At 43.5% G+C, this 20,796-nt stretch overlaps 1 protein-coding gene across 1 annotated transcript in view; it reads left to right on the top strand.

The window, feature by feature from the left end:
• The window catches only part of TMEM255B (transmembrane protein 255B), an 822,789-nt gene that overhangs the window by 265,089 nt on the left and 536,904 nt on the right, over positions 1-20,796 (top strand). Inside the window, exon 4 of the mRNA XM_069204634.1 lies at positions 18,076-18,165. Within this exon, the coding sequence (XP_069060735.1) occupies positions 18,076-18,165 (90 nt within the window). The remainder of the gene's footprint in view (positions 1-18,075; positions 18,166-20,796) is intronic.

Raw genomic sequence — 20,796 nt, 5'->3', positions numbered from 1 at the left:
CTACCAAGGGGGTGAGCAGGTGTTATCCTAGCTGTGTGACTCCCTTACACTGACTAGTGTGAGAGACCCTACTAGGGCAGGGTACAGACCACTGCCAAATAGAGATCCCATTGCTAGATTACTACTTAACCCATGGTGCTCAAGTGCATTCAAGAAGCTACTTCTGTGGCCATAAGGGCTAGAGAAATAAATAACAAATCACTATCCTTTGAATAACTCCCTCAAGAACTAGCAATGTGTTACACCAAACGAATCCTGAAGAATGAACTTAACACTGAGAAAACAGCAAATTACAGACCAATATTAACTGAGGCTCTTTTACATAAAGCTATTGAAAAAGCAGCATTCAATCAGAGCTCAAACTCCCTTGATTTAAACAGCCTTCCCTCCAACCAAACAAAAATGGCTTGTATCCTCATAGGAGAATGAAGGGCCTTATTTAGCTAGTTGGCATTCCACTGTCTTGTTGGGACACATTAGACATGATCCCTGCCACCCTGGTGGAGAGCTGCCTGCCATTTCTAGAGATCCCTGCTTGTCTGGTGGGGATCTCACCGATGTGCGGCTCCTTTCACAGTAGTTTAGTTTGTTGAGTGCCATACCTAAAGCATGTGCTCAGCAAACATTTTCATTTTTAAGAAAGAACACTCCCAAATCAGAAATTTGTTGTACAGGAACTTTTTACCTGCATGTGGGGACCAATAATAATTTCCCTATGTCCCACTCTAAGTAGGGTGGGTTGACTGTTACAAATTGGGATACTGGTCCGGCAGAGTATTTGTAGACCCACCTCCAAAGGTCCAGGACTGTGGTGGCACCACTTGGGGGCAGGACTCACAGCAGGTAGAGTTCAGGTGCTGGGTTCAAAACGGTTGGAGCATTTTCTGTCCCTGAGGCTCTGATCAGGAGGCCAGCCAGCTATCCCTTGGGGTCACTCTGGTGGTCCTGGGAAGAAGATGTACGTCCAGTCCTTCTCACTCAATCAGCAGGGCATGCATAAATCGGCCCCAAAGTCTCCACACATCCACATTGCAAACCACATCCTAAATCAGTTATTTGGGTTTCACATCTCTCTGGAGACAGACTCAAAACCACAGCTCCATTGTTTTTCTGGCTTTCCTTCAAAAGAACAGATTCCTGCTGAACATAGAAGAAAAGAGTAAGAGCAGGATAAAGAAGAAGACTTATCACCTCCAAAGAATTCCTCCACCGTTTGAAAATCTTTTCCATTCCTTCAGGAGAAAAGAAAGTTCTTTCTGATATATGTCCAAAGCAATATATGTAGCAAAAAAATGTCAAGGGCTATGATGAAGAAGTATTCACATGGCACATCCTCTATTTGGAAACATCTGAAAACCATACAAAGAAGGACATATCACAACATGATAAAAGAGAGAGAAGGTGGTGCATCATAATCAGATGCTGAATCATCTGTGGGACCCTTACCGCTTGACAAGATGGTTACCATCCCCATTGTTTCACCAAAACTGGAAGATATAGTCACTCAGTGTCGCAAATGCAACATGCCAGTTGCACAAAAAATTTAATCTGTTATATAAGTCTATGGATGTTGTCACCAAGCAAAATTCGTAATTTATTTTCACTTCACTGCTTCATCTTCCATCCCTCTTAAACACAAGTAGATATCTGAAAAGAAAGTATACAAGACATTCACCTTTACACAATATTACATACTACAAGCAAGCAAGTAGCTATATAAGTGGTTATATCAGTATGTACGAGGCTGTGTAAGTGTCTGAGTATGGGAGTATAAATGGGTATATGAGTGGTTGTACGGATGGATTACTGGGTGTGTGACTGGTTGAGTGGATATGTGAGTGAGTATCAGTACCTATGTGGGTGTGTCACTGGATGTGTAAGTAGCTATGTGGAGGTGTGAATTGGTGTGTTAGTGACAGTATTGGTGTCTCAATGGGTATTTAAGTGGCTGTATAGATTGGTAACTGACTGTGGTAGTGGGTGTCTAACTGTGTGCAAGTGGCTATGTTAGTGGTGGATACATAAGTGTTGTGTGGGTGTTTGAGTGGGCGTGTAAGTGGCTCTGTCACTGTCTGACTAGATGTGTGAGTGGCTGTATGGTTTTGTAAATATGTATGTGAGTGGCTGTGTGGGTGGGTGACTGGGTATATAACTGGGTGTGTAAGTGAGTGTGCAACCGACTGAGTACTGGGTACATGAATGACTGTATAGATGTGTGGGAGGGTGTGACAGTGCCTGCATGGGTGTGTGAATGACTGTGTATGTGGGTGTAAAGGTGAGTAAATGAGTGTGGCAATGTTTGGGTATGTGATTGTGTACCACTTACTGTCTAAATGAGTGGTGGGTACATACGTGCTTTTGTGTAAGTGTAACGGGTTTGTATGTGCCTGCCTGACTGTGTGAGTGGGTGTAAATTATATTATATTAAATTAAATACTGTAAGCAAGCACCCACATCTAATTTCAGACACATTCATTTATACTGGCTTAATACAACAACTATACTTTCAGTATAGCAATTCCTCTTCCTCCTCTGCTGCTCACTATTTTTTTACTTAATATTCTCATCTAACCTCCCCTCTATGTTGCCTTTTCTTGTAGTGTCTAGAAGCCACACATTTTCTTTCAGGGTGTATACACTTGCAGCTTATATACACTCATATATACTTTTTTTTATATTATAACCTAATTCACATACCTGTAAAACCTCTTTGAGCTGTCCAATTTTTATGTAAATATCAGTTATTATCTCTTTTAACTGCAAATCATAAGCCTGACATTTGACAATCCTCCTCTACTCTCAGTAGAAAAGTACCAATAATGGCTACCCTTCCCACTAAGCTCTCACTCATACTACTGTACTTAGTTAATCATGGACTTTCTTTCGTCTATCTTTTTTGGTATACCATTTCTAAATGATCACTTTTCTTTAACCCTTTCTATGTTTCCTGCAAAAAAGCCCGGTTTGGTAGGTTTTTCTGTGGATCTGCATATCTACTGCAGGGCTCAGCGAGGCCCCCCATGTGGTCCGCAGTGGATCTGCACAGCAGCCCGTAAAAACATTCAGCAATCTGCTGTCAATGATTTTAATTTATATTTTACTTTGTAAAATATTGTTGATTACAATACATACACTCCCTTCTGAGCACATTTTGTACACCAGTCTGCTTTTCAGTTTCACACTGCAGTCTCTTTTGTTCCCTTCCCCCACATTATTTTAGCTCTGTATCTATAGTAACCATGTTTACAGTAGTCCCTACCTACCAGTAGGTTAAAAGTTCATATGCCTTTCTCTCAACAGCATACTAACTTCACATTAACTGTAACAAGTGTACCTGACTGTTTGCAATTTTAAGCATATCCCAAACAACATAACTTTTATTTTATTTTTCTAAAGCCAATCACAGAGTTAGTTATTTTTTTCCTTAAAGTCACTACCTAATTTTAGTTCCATGCACATCTTCACCATCCAATCAAATATGCTCTTTTATATTTTAGTTGCCGCCCACCATTTTATCTACCTTTCTTCTTCAAAACTGCCTCATTCTGCTGCTGTCTTTTTCTGTGTGTTACCTCTGCTTGTCTCCAAAATTATCAGAGTGTGGATGGTGGGCCATAGTTTTGTGTTTTGGGCGAGAAAGAGTACTAGAAAGAGTGGCATTGGCAGGGACCTAGGTGTATCTAATGCAGACATTACGTGGGTTGGCCAGGGAGGGATAAAGTGGAATCAGTTGCTGCTTTTGGTTGAAAGCATTGCAGATTGCCAACACCCAGACCTCTTGATTGAGCACTGTGGAGGCAATGACCTAGGCACAATAAGGGGGGTAGGCCTGGAAATCCTATTGAAAGATACATTTGGTAAATTATTGACACTTTTCCCACATACTGCCTTGGTGCTCTCAACATTTGCCAAAGACAGAAGTGGCAGTGGTCATCCGAATTTTGTCCACACACAGTGAAATCCAGGGTGCATGTCAATAAAACTATTTCCGCATTCCTCATAGACCACAACATGGTATCTATGTACCATAACAACTTACGCTTCAACATGGATGGAATATATTCTAAAGAGTGAGTCTGTTTCACCGAAGGAGGCAGCTTAAAAGACTGCATCCTGTTCTATGTATAGTTATCATCTGCACTTCATAAATACAAAGGCTTTTTTCAGAGCCAACCCTTTTTCACAACACTGTTTTATTTGTTTTCAAAATGTTTCTTCAAATTTCTTACTCGGATCTGCAGATCCACGACGGACAGCAGTCAAAGAAGGGGTCTACCTGTTATATTGTGGGAGGATCTGCAACAGATTTGGGATCCAATGTTGCTGTACGGTTGTGTGTGTGGTGTAAGTGCCTGTGTGGATCTGTGAGTGGGTGTATAAGTGGCTGTATGGGTCTGTACATGGCTGTGTGAGTGTGTGACTGGACTGGGTCTGTGAGTGGGGTGTGATGGTGGTTTTGTACGTCTGTGACAGGTGTGTGAGTGTGAATGAGCATGTGAGTTCATGTGTCGGTCTGTGAGTGAGCGTGGTAGTGTTTTTGTGTGTCCGCTAGTGGGTGTGTCAATGTGTGAATGGGTGTGTGATTGTATGAGTGAGTGTGTGAGTGGATGTGTGAATGTGTGAATAGATATACAAGTGTGTTTGTGTGTGTGAATGGAAATGTGAGTGGGTGTGTGATTGTCCGTGTGAGTCTGTGAGTGGGTGTGGTAGTGGTTTTGTGGGTCTGTGAGTGAGTGTGTGGATGGGTGTGTGAGTGGGTTTGTGAGTGGCTGTGTGGGTCTGTGAGTGTGTGGTAGTGGTTTTGTGGGTCTGCAAGTGGGTGTACATGTGAATGAGTGTGTGAGTGGGTGGGTGAATGTGTGTGTGAGTAAGTGTATGACTGTGTGTGAGTAGGAGTTGGAGTGTGTGAGTGGCTGTGTGGGTCTTTGAGTGGGTGTGGTAGTGGTTTTGTGGATATGTGAGTGGGTGGGTGAGACTGTGAATGAGTGTGTGTAAGAGTAAGTGTGTATATGGCTGTGTGATTGGGTGTGGTAGTGGTTTTGTGGGTGTGTGAGTGAGTGTATTTTTTAAATTGGGGTCTGGATCTGCAGATCTGACACCGATTCACACAAGGGGCCGCATTGAGTGCCATGTGGATCTGTGAATCCCCGCACACCCAGAAAATAAATTGGGGTGATTTCTTGCCCATGAGGGGTTCCTCAGAGACCCCGCCATTGGTCCCATGGGGTAAGCATACCTCTATCCTGATTCCTTATATTCTAATTCATTTTTATTCCTGAAATTTCAGGAAACATGCCCACAATCACAAAATGGCTGCCGCAACGTTCGTCTTACGTTGCACCCAGCCAATCACTGCATTGCTGTTGGTGAGTGGGTCCGCATCTCTAGATATACATAAATCTTTTTTCATTAATAGCTCCAAAACTATTGAACATATTTACCCCAGATTACAAAAGTGATCTTCCTGGACCAAGATCTAGCTTTCTGCCAAGTTTGATGTAATTCCGCCCAGTGGTTCAAGCTGTTGTCGTGTCTAAAATCCCTTCAGGAAATTGCAGGGGAGGAAAGTGCTTTGGGAGCCCCCCCTGCCCTTTTCCTCAGCCTCCATTTGACAATTCACCCCAAAACCTTCCAAAAAGCAGCTGAAGTGAGTGGCAAACTAGTTTTGAAAATGTGACGATTCATCAAAAGGCAGCCAAAGTTATCAGAAAAATAAAAAAAACTCATGGTGGCGGTATCTTAGGGACCCCACATGGACAAAAAATTGCCGCAAAACAGTTTTTGGGGAGAACGCGAGGCTCTCCAGATTCACTACGGCACTCAGTGCTGCCCCTCATGTGAATCCACAGTGAATCTGCAGATTCCGACCCCAATAAAAAAGTACATGTACTCACTCTCACACACCCACAAAACCACTAACACACCCCCTCACACACCCATTCACACAGTCACACACCCACTAACATACTTTTTTACACACACACCCACTCACAGACCCACAAAACCACTACCACACCTACTCACAGACCCACACAGCAACTCAGTCACCCACTCTCACCCACCCACATGCCCATTCACACACTCACACACCCACTCACACACCCATCCATACACTCATACACCCACTTGCACACTCATTCACACACTCACTCACACAACCACTACCACACCCACTCACAGACCCACACACTCACACACCCATTCACACACACACTCCTCACAAACCCATTTACACACTCACCCACCCACTCACATACTCATTCACACTGCCACACACCCACTCACACACTCATTCACACTGCCACACACCCACTCACACACTTATTCACACACCCACTCACAGAACCACAAGACACTCCAATGCCCATCCACAGACACACAAAGCCTCTCACACACCCATTCACATACTCACACCCCCATTCACACACTCACACCCCCACTCCAGACCAAAAAAAACACTTCCACACCCACAGACAGTTGAGAGAATCAAAGCAGAACTCCTTAGCCTCACACATCACATCAAGCTCTGATAACAGCAAAGAACTGTTCAACATCATCAAATAATTATTCAACCCTTCAGCTGCAACAAACAACATTACTGCCTCACAGAAACTCTGCAACAACCTTGCAAACTTCTTCCACAACTAAATCACCAGTATCCACAGAAACCTCAAACCCCAGACCAAGGCCACCAACTGCTTTAAGCAACACAGTGACCCTGCTACCACCACAGACATCCAACTAACCAAATGGAGCCAGCTCCCTCACAGGACACCACCTCCTTCATGAACTTGGTCCACTCAGGGGCCCCAACCAACCAAAGCCCTCACCACATTGTCAACATAGGTGAAGCCAGAATCAGCCAAATACTCACCACCTTGTTCAGCAACTCAATTGCCATGGCCGCCTTCCCTGAGGACTGGAAACATGCAGAAGTCTATGTCCTTCTGAAGAACCAATCGGCAGACTCCAGCGAACTCAACAACTACCCAGTGATCACCCTGCTCCTGTTCCCGGCCAAAGTATTAGAAAAAACCATTAACCAACAACTCTCCTCACATCTGGAACGGAACCTCCTACTCCACGACTCCCAATCTGGATTCCATAGCAACCACAGCACCAAGACAGCCCTCTTCGGAGCTACCAATCACATCCCAGCCCTACTTCACCAAGGAGAGACTGTGGCTCTAATCCTCCTAGACCTCTCAACAGTCTTCGATATGGTCTCCCACTACGCACTCATCACAGGGCTGCACAACATAGGCATACAGGGAGCTGCCCTCAGATGAATCACCTCTTCCATCACTGGAAGAATGGAAAAAAGTCCACCTCCCCCACATCACATCTGAACCCAAGGAAATCTTCTGTGGAGGATCCTCGCTCAGCCCCAGCCTCTTCAACAGTTATATGATACCACTGGCCAGCCATGCCAAAACTCACAGACTCAACATCATATCCTATGCCGATGACACACAACTCATCTTTCCCTTTTCTGAAGACGCCACAAACACCAAGACCAACTTCCACAACTTCATGACAGACGTCCCCAACTGGATGAAGGACAACTACATGAAGCTCAACGCAGACAAGAAAGAGGTACTAATTTTCAGTAACAAAAGCTCCCCATGGGACGCATCCTTGTGGCCCTCAGAACTCAGACCTACTCTTATTCCCCATGACCACACTATGAACCTAGGCATCATTCTGGGCCACAAGTTAACCATGACATTACAGGTTAACTCCGTCTACTTGTCCTGCTTCTTCATCCTCCACATGCTTTGTAAGGTATTCAGATGGCTACAAGCTTCAGACGTACCATCACTCAAGCCCTCATCTCCAGTCGATTGGCCTATGGCAACGCTGTCTACGTAGGGATCAGAGCTGACCTCTGACAACTACAGACTATAGAAAACGCTGCAGTCAGACTTGTCCTATATCTCCCTAGACAAACCCACATCACCCCCCACCTAAGAGAACTTAACTGGCTCCCTGGACAGAAAAGATGCCAGTTCAAGCTCCTGTCCCATTCAAGGCCCTACACAATGTGGGCCTGTCTAGTTGCACCATTGCCTGACCTTCCACCATTCCACAAGACTCCTCCGCTCCATATTCCTTTCTCTATCACTCACCCACCTGCATCCGATGTAGCAGATGCAGAAGCTGTTCCTTCTCCTACTTGGTAGCAAAGACATGGAGCAAGCTGCCCTTTCATCTACGGTCCTTCCCATCTCCAGAGTTCTCAAAGTCCCTGAAGACCTGGCTTTTCAGCTAATCAGTGGGACTCTCCAGCACTTGGATACCCTCATGGGTGACAAGTAGCACTCTACAAATCTACTAATTGATTGATTGTGTGCATGTGTGCGGGCTGCACATGTGAGACTACCATCATTTGCTGCATGGTATTTGCACACAGGTACCCTCGCACAGAAGAGCCTCTACAAGGATTGGTGCTGACCTCGAGTAGGCCTTATAATATTAGTGGTCATTCATCGATCAATCAGTCGGGCTTACTGGAAAACCTGTAATGCTTTCACTGTATTATACATACAGGCAAAATCTGCCCTAAAGCCACTCCACTTAGGCCAACATGTTCCAGCAAGGGGATAAACTGGGGTAAAACAAGACACTAAATCAACATCTTCTTGGACTTTAGATATTGTCATATTTCTATGGCTCAGCTCATAAATAGATCCCAGGCTTTTGTGCCCCCCCCCCAACATGGACAAATGAATTGCTCCATTTGCCAGCAGAAGGACAAAGGCCTCCCTACACAAAAGGAGGAATTATTAGTGATTGACTTAATTCCTGGGAAAGGATGGGTAGGGAGGAATAGCTGGATATGAACATTAGTTTGTCACCTGTACCTGGACTGGGGCTGCCCAAGCCCACTAGAACAAAGAAGAAGCGCTAGACCTGTGGAGCTACCACAGGAGGTTCTCGACTTTAAAAGTTCGGTGAGAAGGGATCTGACAACTATGTCATTGAGGGGCTAGGGACAAAACTGAGGCCCTGCAGACAAAACTCAAAGATGCCATGACGGATTGCCTCAGAAGTTTGGGACGGGGTGGAAGGATGATGTGGCATCCTGTGATTGGCTACTGGTACATGGCATCTAGAACTTTGCAACACCACTTAAAAACCTCTGCAAAAGGGAAGGCAGTTTAGAAGGCCCTGCACCTGGGAGGTAACAAAGGTTGAAAGGATGTCATGTGGTAAGAGAAGCCACTGGATGCCCTGCAAAGATGGATTCAGGACTTTGTCACCAACTGACCTGCAGAACCAGGATGAGTCTCTGCTGGGCCAGTGGCATTGACCCCCTTATGTCCCATGAGGACCTGGACTCTACTGCCCCCCCAGGTCTCTACAAGTTGGGCAGGAGGCCATGGGGCCTGATGAGTTGAGGCAGGACTATATTCTGCTGGCTGCTAGAGGATGGGCAGACTCTCGGCAGAGAAGGAAACCTGTTGAAAATGCTCCTACATAGTAGGCCTGGCCACCAGGAGCAAAATGAGCTGAGGATGAAGGAAATCTGTCCAACAGGGCCAGAGGTATGCTGTTTGGAAGATGTGCTGAGTTTAAAATAAAACAGGAGCAGAGCTAATGGCTCATGGTGATTCACAGCATTCCTTTCCAGTACCCCTAGGGATGCCGGGATAGGTTATTTATTTATTTTCCATGAGGCCCCCTTTCCAAGCCAACTTTCACTCCAGGGACCTCTTCTTCCAGGGCCCGGATCAAAGGAACACTGGAACACTGTCCACAGCCTGGGGCAGCAGAGTAGTGAGGCTGGGGAGCTGCACGGTTCCAGCCCATAGGTGGGAGGGAAAAAAACTGCACCCACCGGGAGGAAGCACGACAAAGTGGAAGCTGTCTTACACGCAGTACAGCAGCTGCTCATAGGGAGCCAGAAGGACCGCAAAGGCATTAGTGTTCCACTTTGAAACCCCCAACAGATGGCACAGTCTTTGTGAGGTAAGCCCATAGCCTCCCACAATGATATTTATGCTAAGCTATGTGTGCCAGTTGCCACTTATGGCTGTGGAATATGGGGCTATAGTGACTGTAGAATGCTACAAGCTGAACAGAGCTGCTTCTGCATGCATCTTCTTTCCCACCCTCAATCTACACCCCATTTCATATGTCATGAAGAGATGGCTCTGCATTATCTTGAGGACTCCATTAAGATTGGACCCCTTTTGTTATGGCTCAGACTGGAACAAAAAAGGCATAATTTACCCACCACTTTATTAATAATTGCATGCGTTGTGCTCAGGGCCTGGATATCCCTTGGCTTGCCTATGTGAAATGAAATATTATTTCTCTGGATAATTCTACCCTGTTTGACAATCCCTATCTATAAGTAAGGGTGACAAGGTTATCGTGAAACGGTTATTTATGGATAAACAGTGTGCTAAGAGGGAACATCTGGAACTTGTCTAGAACTACATTGTTTTGACAGCTAGTACCAGCCCACAACCTTACATTTTATATATGACTAACAATTGGGAAAGAGTCCCGCCTCAAACATTTAAAGCCGGCATCATTTGTCATTTTCTGTGCTTCCCTTTGGGATATTCTGGTAGCTTAGTAAACAAGAAATGTGCCTGTGACAATGTCTCAACTCAATCTCTACTGCACTTTACTATAGTTTGAACGTTATATAAGCTTTTTAGGGTGTGATATTAGTTACCTCTTTTTAAAGTTCACAATTTTAAACAGTGCAGGGTTGCCCTCAGATTCTTACAATTATTGCCAAATAGTGATATGTGTTTTAGAGTCAGCAGCTTTCTCAAACCAGCTGTGTGTTCCGGAAAACGATTTTTTGCCAACCAACTTTATATTGTTTTACTCATTTTCATGTATGATTTTATACCGTGAATGCTATCTTTTATGGTTATCTATGACATTCGAATGAAGAGTTTCTTGGCTTGACTTGACTTGAGATGGCATAGTTTATGGGTACCCTGGTGGAACCAGGGCATGGACCTCAAGAAAAAAAAAAAGGAAAAGAAAATCAGCGTAAGCCACTTACCTCCACCCTGGACCCGCCGTTTAGATACTAATTTTCTATGCCCGGGAGCACCCATAATGTCCTGCACAGGGCTGGTTGAATATCTTCTTTTCCATGTGGTGTCACAAGGAGTGGTTGGAGCATTTCCAACATCATGCATATGTGCAGCAACCCCCATGGAATGTTTTCTTTTAAAGCTGACCCTAAGTCTTCTGGGACAGTGGAAGGATTACCCTGGGAGAAGCTTATCTTATTTTTTAAGTGCTTCTAAAGCTGGAACATTTGTTCTTCAGCTCTGGATTATGGGGGCCTCTAGTGGTTGGGCCTTTAGCTGCATCATGTGGCCTGAAACAAGTAAAAGTAGACTGCAAATGTTGGGTTTGTTTAGAACAATAATACTTTATTAGAGGATTTAATGGAAAACATTGCAGTGCATCTACTTATAATGACAGCATTTGAACATGGTTATTATTCTTATTCGTTTTAATGGTGATATCGTGGTGGTATATTGCTAAAGTATGACATGTTTATTGTTATTACTGTGGTGACATCCTGACAAAGGCAATAGGGCTTATTTATATATATTGATGTGGTGAACCGCTGGCAAAGCCAGTAGCCCTCCTGCTTCATAAACTATGACATCTCCCCTTATAGTGTGATCTGGTACAGGTGGAAAATTGGGGTGTTTTGTTTATGGGTTTCAGTGCCCACTAGGGGTGAAATGTGATATAAGGGTGTCATCAAAGGTATTTCCATCTACCTGATGTATATATTTATAAATAAATGCATAGTATTTAGTAGAGTGTGTATGTAATAAATGTTCTCTTCATTTTTTTTTTAAAAAGCACTGACTGTACAATAATTTATTGAGTGTTGTTGTTTCGTGCCAGCGGATGGAGATTACAAGCCCACATTACCTCCCCTGAGTAGGCCTTGGACTGCTCGGCTTTGCTATTCTGAAAGAGTCAAGTGCTACACTGGGGTACTTAGTTCCCAATATTAACACCTGTGGGCCTATTACTTGTGAGGGAGTCACAGATCTTTAAACCAGTCCTTTTGTTCAATTTTTCTCTCAGTATTTCACATCTCATCTATATTCATAATTAGCCAACTTTGGGTTTAGACCATTTCTTCATCAGAGTTTAGGCCATTTGTATTTCATGTACTTATGTAGTGAGACTTTTTTCTCAGCACCAATTCTCCATTGTTACTTCTCAAATTTCTGTTACCTACGTACTTGCATATTAGACTCCGCCACTACCGGCCTCCGTGATTGTTCAGATCTGCGAATCAAGCTTTACTACAGATCCCTCGTATCCGCACTTCGAGATTCAGTGGCAGATCCTTCTCATATCTTGCCCCACTTCACTGGAACAAGCTTCCTCTGTAAATCCAGTTGTATCAGGATCCTTCAAAGTTAAAAAAAACTTCTAAAGATGCAGGTGTTCTAACTGCTCTACCTGCAAATAGCTGCTTCTGGTTGCTAAGGACCAAGATACACCTCCGGTTGCGAATCACCTGTGCTACAAAGAAATTTCTATAACATAACATAGCATTGTATGCACACCAAAATAAATCATGAGTTCGCAGTTGCTCCTTTGTAGCTGCTTCCATGTAGTTCTTGAAAATGATGAGCAACTGGGTAGGAATGATCAAGAATGGTAATTGGTTAAACAGTGTAATGAAATGCATTTTCTTACGGGGAAAATAGTATTTCTGACACAGATGTTCTATTTAGTATACTACATATAATCAGTTTGTTATTTCTATTATGCAGTGCTGTGCCAGGTATGTACTCCATGCCTGATGCTGCCATTACAGGTCAGTACCTCTGAATTCCCCTGGATGTCACCTATCTCTACAGTGGCAGCTAATTATCAGTAACTCACGCCCTACGTTATTGTACTTTTTTAGGTCTGGCTTAAGGCAGTTTTGGGCTGTTTACAAAGTTTATACAATCCTTATGAAGGGAGGAGCAAACAGTTATCCTCCCCAAGCCAATGGTTGGTGTAAGAGTTACTGGCATTTCTATCAGCCCACATTCGTCTTTCAACCATTGGGTTATATATTAAGGGGAGAGAACTATAAAGGAGGCCATCCTCGGAGAGACTGCCAGGACCCCTGGTCGTTCATGGAACCACTCTGTGGCACTGTATAGGGGGCACAGGTGGGGAGGCTTGAGACACTACATCAGTCCCATTCACATAGGCTGGAAGATACAGCATCTGTGGAACCCTCTGACTCGGAGCACCGTCTGATCAGGACCCACTATATAATCCAGAAACAATTAGTGGCTGAGCACACCAACCTGGGAAAGGAGCATGGGCCCAATAATGAGCCCATTTTGCACACCTGTATGGACGCAGATGGCAGTCATATACTCATTTCTAATAAAATCACATTTCCTACAGCACTTATTGCAAAAAAAAACATTTTCATTGAAAAAAAGTGTATGTCCTCCTTCAAGATCTGCACATGTTAAGACTGACCCCACGGGCTCTTTGGGCAGGGCAACCAAGAAAAGTAAATGCAAATAGGAAAAGCGGTAAAGTTAGATCTATTGGCCTTGTAATGTTTAATTGTTGTTTTCTTTTTCTTTTTACTTTATATTCCTCTGGTAAGAGGTCAGTCCTTACAAATCTTTTCTTCTCCTTCTGAGCAATGTAGCTTTTCTTATGTTTTTTTTGTCTTGCCCTTTAAGGAGACCAGGCCACAGTGTTCTTTAAATTAGTTTTTAGTGTTGCTTTTTTTCTTTCCATCACGCTCTGCAAGGAGGCAGCAATAGCAAAGCATTTTGCCCCAATTAGGGAGCAAACTGTCCTAATTGAATAACAAGTAAAAATGGTCTTATAAACTATTTCAGCTTTATTCAGCATTTGGCTACCAGGCTTTTTGAATAAAAAAGAAAAAGTACAAAAAAGCATGCCAACACATGTTGGACAAAGAAAAGCAAATGTATCCTTAGAAATATAGAAAGAAAATGGGAACGATGTCCAGGGTGGTTCTACCAGAGGAGTAGAAGGGGAAGAACTAATTTTTATTTTGTTTTGGATGACGTTGGGCCATCAGCTGCATGTCTAAGGTGGCAGAATTATGTCTCTGGCTACATCTGAAAAAGTCTGAAATTTTACTGCTGCCATATCGTGTGACAGTGCATTTGGTTAGACTGCTTATGTACTGTAAGTCTTGCCCCCAGACCAGGGAGTGGCCAACCTCCTCTCTAAACCAACTTAAAGTTTTACACCAGAGACCTTCCTGCGATGCCTTTGTCATGGACTTGGGTACTTTAGTGAGCGCTCAAGATTCCTTGAGTTGGTTATCATGGATCAGGTCGATCTGTTTCTGATTGAAGGCATGCAGCGTTAGGGCACCATTAGTAGGGAGCAGGCATTTATTGCTGATTCCATTATTGCTAAGGCCTGGCCATGTCGTGTTTGTGGATTCCTTATATGCCTAAAACCCTACAAGGTAATGTGAATTTTCATGTTGCCCATCATCCCATTCTCTGAAGACTCAGAGGCATGCTTATGAAATTGTGCACGCCACCTTGCTGTGCTGTGTGACAGGGAAAGGGCAGGAATGCATCATATTTAAAATAATACGGTGCATTTCGGCCTTTTCCCAGCACTGGTGCCCAATGTGTGTTGTAAGCAGGATTGTTTTTGTGCAGGGACACCTTCCTGCAGAAAAACAGCCCCCCTGAGGCACTTTCCTCTTTCTATGTGTGCTGCAGAATGCCAAAGGGTCGGTTTCGTGCTGGGAGTAAGATTCATTTCCTCTGTCTTTTGGTCGGGAGTGTGTCCCACATGACACCTCTGAGTGGCTCCAAAAAGATCCCCCAATTTGCAAACATTCTCTCACATATTCTCTCACATAGGGTTAACTTCATAGTCTTAGCTACTGGCAAGATATGAGTTGGAGGGAATGATAGACAATAAAGTGGAGCTACAAAAAGTGACCGAGCATGGCAGACCCCACATCATTCTAGTCCCCCTCCACAGCCTCTCCCTACCCCAGTCTAGTGCCTCTAATGCCCCTGTACAGCACACGCTCAACAGACGGTGTAATAAATATAGATTTTGACTTGTTCAGCAAAGGGTGCATATACATATGAGGAAGGGCATTGGAAATACAGAGTGGGCTGCCGTCCTCCATGCTACTAAAGCTACTACTGAAACTTATGGTACAAACTTGCATATCTGCCAGTTTGTCCATGAGTTCTGGTGTGTCAGTGTGCTGGAATACTGCGGATTCATCGGAACTCATGGAAACTTGATGAGCCCAGTAGGTAGACCAGTCACTATCAGCAAGTGAAGTGCAGTCCTACCCTCTGGCCCTGCGGAAAACATGCACCGTTGCAAGAAGACAGTATTCCTGGGTAGTTGCCAAATCTTCTGTGCATGCTCGTCTTCAGCTTCTGTCAGGAGCGGCATTGTCTCCCTTGAAGCACTAGTACATACATAAATGATGCCAAACACTAATGATCATCGATGACCCATAACAGCCATGAACATCAATGGCTTTTGGCCTTAGTGAACTTCAATGGCCCTAGCCAGTTATGAACTTCAGTGGCTCTTGGTCTTATTGAACATCAGTTGCCTCAGACAATTTTGCAGATCAGAGGTGGGTGAGCCTTTGAAAGCTCAAGTGAGGCTCAAGACTGAAGCCTGGTTCTGGCTCAGATCGAGATTCTGATGGAACCTTGAGCCCATAATGAGCTGAGCTTTCATGTGGCTTCTGCCTACCACCTCATACTACCCAGGATGTGGTGTTAGGGACAGAGCTGCCGACTTTAGAACTAGGGAACCAAGTTTGAGTCTCTGTGTTTGCTCAATGTCCTGTGATATTGTGCAAATCACTTTGGGCCTGATTTAGATATTGGTGGACAATTTACTCAGTCACAGCAGTGACAAATATTCTGTCTTCCAAAATCTACGTCCCATAGGGTATAATGGGCTTTAGATTTTGGCGGACAGGATATCCATCACCATTGTGAAGGAGTAACTTGTCTGCCAATATCTAAATCAAGCCCCTAATCTCCCTGTGCCTACAACCATTGAATGTGACCTTGTGTAATGAAGCTGGTGCTCATGGAAAGCACTTCATGACCTTGGTTCCAGTCTGGGCTATATAAAATCTGCAGAAGCATACACAATGAAGTAAAAATAAAGCTTTAACCTAAGAAAAGACAAATAGAAACCGGTTTACTGGCTAATTTGTACAAATTAAAACCAGGAAACCTGGATAAATCCCAGCTTCCGCTTAGCCACATTGTGTGATCCTAGGCAAATATACGATTTCACCAAAACTCCTTTTTCTTCCTTACCTTGTATGAAAGTACTTTCAAATATGTGAGTTCGGAATGTAAGTTGTACAAAAACCAATAGTGTTTGATTATATAGACTAAAATGTTGCTCTATAATAATAAGGGCCACACACAGGCTTACCAGACCACTGTCTTGCTTCAAAGTCCACTGATGGTTCATGTTAAAAAAGAAAACACTTTTAATAAGTACTTCTCAGTGCAGTGCTATAATGTGACGTATTGATGTTAAAGCTTTCACATGTTAAAGGAATACAGTTTTTAGTTTGAGCGTAAGCGTTCGACCCCGTGTCTACTTTTAGTATACTTCTTATGGCTTAAAGCGATCTAATTTGTTGGTTGCAGTGTCCTTTAAAAATTCTTGCTTGCTAGTGGTCAGTTCTATCTGTTTCTCCCTCCTTTTTCTGTTTCAGAGCAGTGAGCAACTACTGTATTATTCCAGTTTGGTCCCTTTATCTGTTGCTGTGATGGGCTATTTTAGTTATTTCTTTAGTGCTCTTCTTTCACTGTGGGTGTTTAGGCTGGTAGCTGCCTGTGTTTTATTGCAGCATTTTGTTCCTCCCAACTCCTCCCATGTCGCTGACATTTGTTTTGGCTTTATTCCAGTGCTGTCCTCGTTTACCTTTGGCTCCTAAAATAAACTTATTTTACTAAAGAAACACCCAGTCATTTAGCTCACTGCTTGAGAAAGCCACAATATGCCCTTTCTGGTAGACTGTAGCTAAACATAGAAGCAATGATGTGAAACTTGCTTAGCATCACATCGCATCTCTAGTCTCTCTCTCCAGGGCCCCTCCCTGACAGGACTTACACCATTGCACACAGGGTATTGCTTATCTCCCTCTTTGGGGCCATAAATCTTCTCAGCTGCTCTGCTCTTGAAATGTGAGGCAAGAATGCTTGAAAGACTTTTCATTCTGTTAAAATAAAAAGAAAATACTTTTCAAGCCTTATTTTCCAATTTCTATTCGATTTCTGATGTCAGTAGCCACCAGTGACCACCAAAACATGGCAGGGAAAAGACGAAATTATGAGACAGGGTTGACCAATTTATGTGGCAAGAAAAGTCCAGTTCTGAATTTAAAATGCCAATAGCTCTAACTCAAGAAAATGAGAGACCTATTGAATTGCAAATGCTTGCTTAAGCTGAAGAGACTTTGTTGTATTTTATGTGATGTTTGTTGTATGAATTACAAACATTTTCAGATCTTGACTCGTTCACATGCTCTAACAACCCAGCCAGACCTTTGGCTTGGCTCTGGCTTTGCTCTCTGGGTTAATTTGTTGGCTCACCCACCTCTAACCTCGAGCTGAGCCAGAGCTAGGCTTCAGGCTCATACTTGGCTTGAGCTTTCAACGGCTCGCACACCTCCTGAAATATTCGAGAGAAGCACAAATATGTTGCTTCTAAAACTGTTTACAAAGTGTGGATGCACAAGTGATAAGTTCCTCGAAAGATCTGCGTCAATTCTTTTATGTGATCAGCAGTTAGAGCTGTTACATTTGTTTTGCTGTGTATGAGTAAGTAGTGACGCTGGAAGGCACTTTTCAAGTAAATTGCCTTCAAGGCTTTGACTTTCTCTTCCAGTATTGCGAGTAATTGCCTTCTTCAACATTAGTTTGCTGTTGGCTCTGGTAGTGTAACTTTTAATGACAAGTTCTCATATCTTTGTAAACACTGCTGAAACGTATTGTGTTTGTAAAAAACAAGTGCTAATGAAGCCTGTCTTTTCCTTTTCAGTTGGTGGCATCCATAGTCTTTATCAGCTTCGGCGTGGTGGCGGCTTTTTGTTGTGCAATAGTTGACGGCGTATTTGCTGCACGACATATCGTAAGCTTTGTTTTTCTCTTGGTGCAAAATGCCCTGTGTTATTGACAATCGAAACACAACTCAGTGCTTGTAACTGAATATATAAATTAATGGTAAATTCTACTGTATTTCATTCAATATATTACTTCAAAGCCCCTAGTTCTAAGTAGGTTCGAAATATATGGCTCATTTCTGCCTGGAGTAAACCGAAACCACATGATAACCTGTTTTTTCATATCTGGATTAAATACAGTTTGTGCCCGATGTGAAGGTTACCACAGCACTCTGAACGAGTCTTCTGAAAACATTAACCTAAAATCGTTCATCTACACACACTGAGGCCATCATCACAACTGTCCGGTAATGACACATAATATTGGATCAGACGTTATGATACCGCATGTTACTTCAGCACTTTGGATGGGTCATTACAGGTTTTAACACCCAGAATGGAGAATACGTCAAAATCAGCATTACTGCACTGGCTGCTTGGTGCTTCCCTGAATTCTGGTCCATTTTTCAGACGTATATTCTACCTGCTGTTAGCTGGTGGAGATGTCCCGAAAAGACTGGCCCTCTTGTAATCTCGTTCTGGTCGGAAACCGGAGTTTTCAACTTAAAACGGAAATACCGATACACTTGTAATGATGGCCTATGATGTACATTACGGGTTCCTTAAGGAAAACATACCTTTTAACCTCGTTAGTCAGAGATTTTAAGCATGATGTTTTGCACTTAAATAGCGATTGGATATTTAACATTGGTGCAGACTCAGAATATTCAGAGCTCCCTTTGTCCTAGATTGACTATATTCCTGTCTGCTATTGGTCCTCATCATCATCTGTGACCTCCAATGGCCCTTTGCTCACAAACGTCCACTCTTCAAACTCCTCATCCTGACCAGGAACCTCATTCGGCCGGCTTCTTGCTTGCACACATCCCCCACATATTCAGTGCCGGAGCTGGTGGTCGAGCTTTCTTATGCCTTATGCCTAGAGCCTGGAACGACCTCCATACACATCAGAACCACCTTTTCTGTCCTTGAGTTCATCAAGGAACTGAAGACCTAGACCCCAGATTTGGCCAGCACAGCATTCTTTCATCAGCACCAGTATTAAAAATTGAGTATGTAGTTGGTAGAGGTTTGCACCCTGCCGAAGTTGGGACCACAGTCATAGTCAGGGTAAATCAAATACACAACCTAAATTAACCTGTCTTCACCCTCTGGTAGCTTGGCACAGAGCAGACAGCAGACAGGCTTAACTTAGAAGGCAATGTGTAAAGTATTTGTGTAGCACAAACATGGTCATCAAAACAGGAACACCACATAAAGACTCCACACAGGTGTAGAAAAAGAAAGCAAATTTATCTATGTATGTTAAGACCAATAAAATAAAAATCCAATCATTAATATTGGATATTCACTTTTTAAAGTTATTTCAGCAATGTTGTTAGCACAATATGTGGCTTAACCTAATGTGAAGAACCCTGCTATGTAAATGCGTTTCTCTTAGAGAAAGTATGGTAATCACTCCTGTCGCGCTCCTCTCTGTAGAGCGTCTAGGACCGCAGTTCGGAAAAGTCCCAGCACGGCAAGGTGGATGTCACTGGGACCGTGGGGAGTACCAGTGTCAGTAAAGCTTTGCAGAGTCTCAGTGCAGAGGGGAGAGGGGCCAAGCAGGGTACAGGCACCACAGTCATGAGCAAGTATAATTCCTTCTCGACCCTGAGTCCACCATACCTGTTGAGATGTCGTTTGTGGTTGCTGTAGGAGGCTGGACTGGCTTGTAGTGAGTACCAAGGGGTACTTGCACCTTGCACCGGCCCAGTTATCCCTTATTAGTGTATAGGGTGTCTAGCAGCTTAGGCTGATAGATAATGGTAGCTTAGCAGAGCAGCTTAGGCTGAACTAGGAGACGTGTGAAGCTACTACAGTACCACTTAGTGTCATATGCACAATATCATAAGAAAACACAATACACAGTTATACTAAAAATAAAGGTACTTTATTTTTATGACAATATTCCAAAGTATCTTAGAGTGTACCCTCAGTGAGAGGATAGGAAATATACACAAGATATATATACACAATACCAGAAATATGCAGTATAGTCTTAGAAAACAGTGCAAACAATGTTTAGTTACAATAGGATGCAATGGGGACACATAGGGATAGGGGCAACACAAACCATATACTCCAAAAGTGGAATGTGAACCACGAATGGACCCCAAACCTATGTGACCTTGTAGAGGGTCGCTGGGACTATTAGAAAATAGTGAGGGTTAGAAAAATAGCCCACCCCAAGACCCTGAAAAGTGAGTGCAAAGTGCACTAAAGTTCCCCAAAGGACAAAGATGTCGTGATAGGGGAATAAGGCAGGAAAGACACAAACCAACAATGCAACAACGCTGGATTTCCAATCTGGGGTACCTGTGGAACAAGGGGACCAAGTCCAAAAGTCACAAGCAAGTCGGAGATGGGCAGATGCCCAGGAAATGCCAGCTGTGGGTGCAAAGAAGCTTCTACTGGACAGAAGAAGCTGCGGTTTCTGCTGGAACGCAAAGGGCTAGAGACTTCCCCTTTGGAGGACGGATCCCTCTCGCCTTGTAGAGTTGTGCAGAAGTGTTTTCCCGCCGAAAGAACGCCAACAA

The sequence above is a fragment of the Pleurodeles waltl genome, chromosome 8 (genome assembly GCF_031143425.1).
Source record: "Pleurodeles waltl isolate 20211129_DDA chromosome 8, aPleWal1.hap1.20221129, whole genome shotgun sequence".
Lineage (NCBI taxonomy): Eukaryota > Metazoa > Chordata > Amphibia > Caudata > Salamandridae > Pleurodeles > Pleurodeles waltl.
Note: the sequence above shows the minus strand (reverse complement) of the source record. Positions and strands in the feature narration are given on the sequence as shown.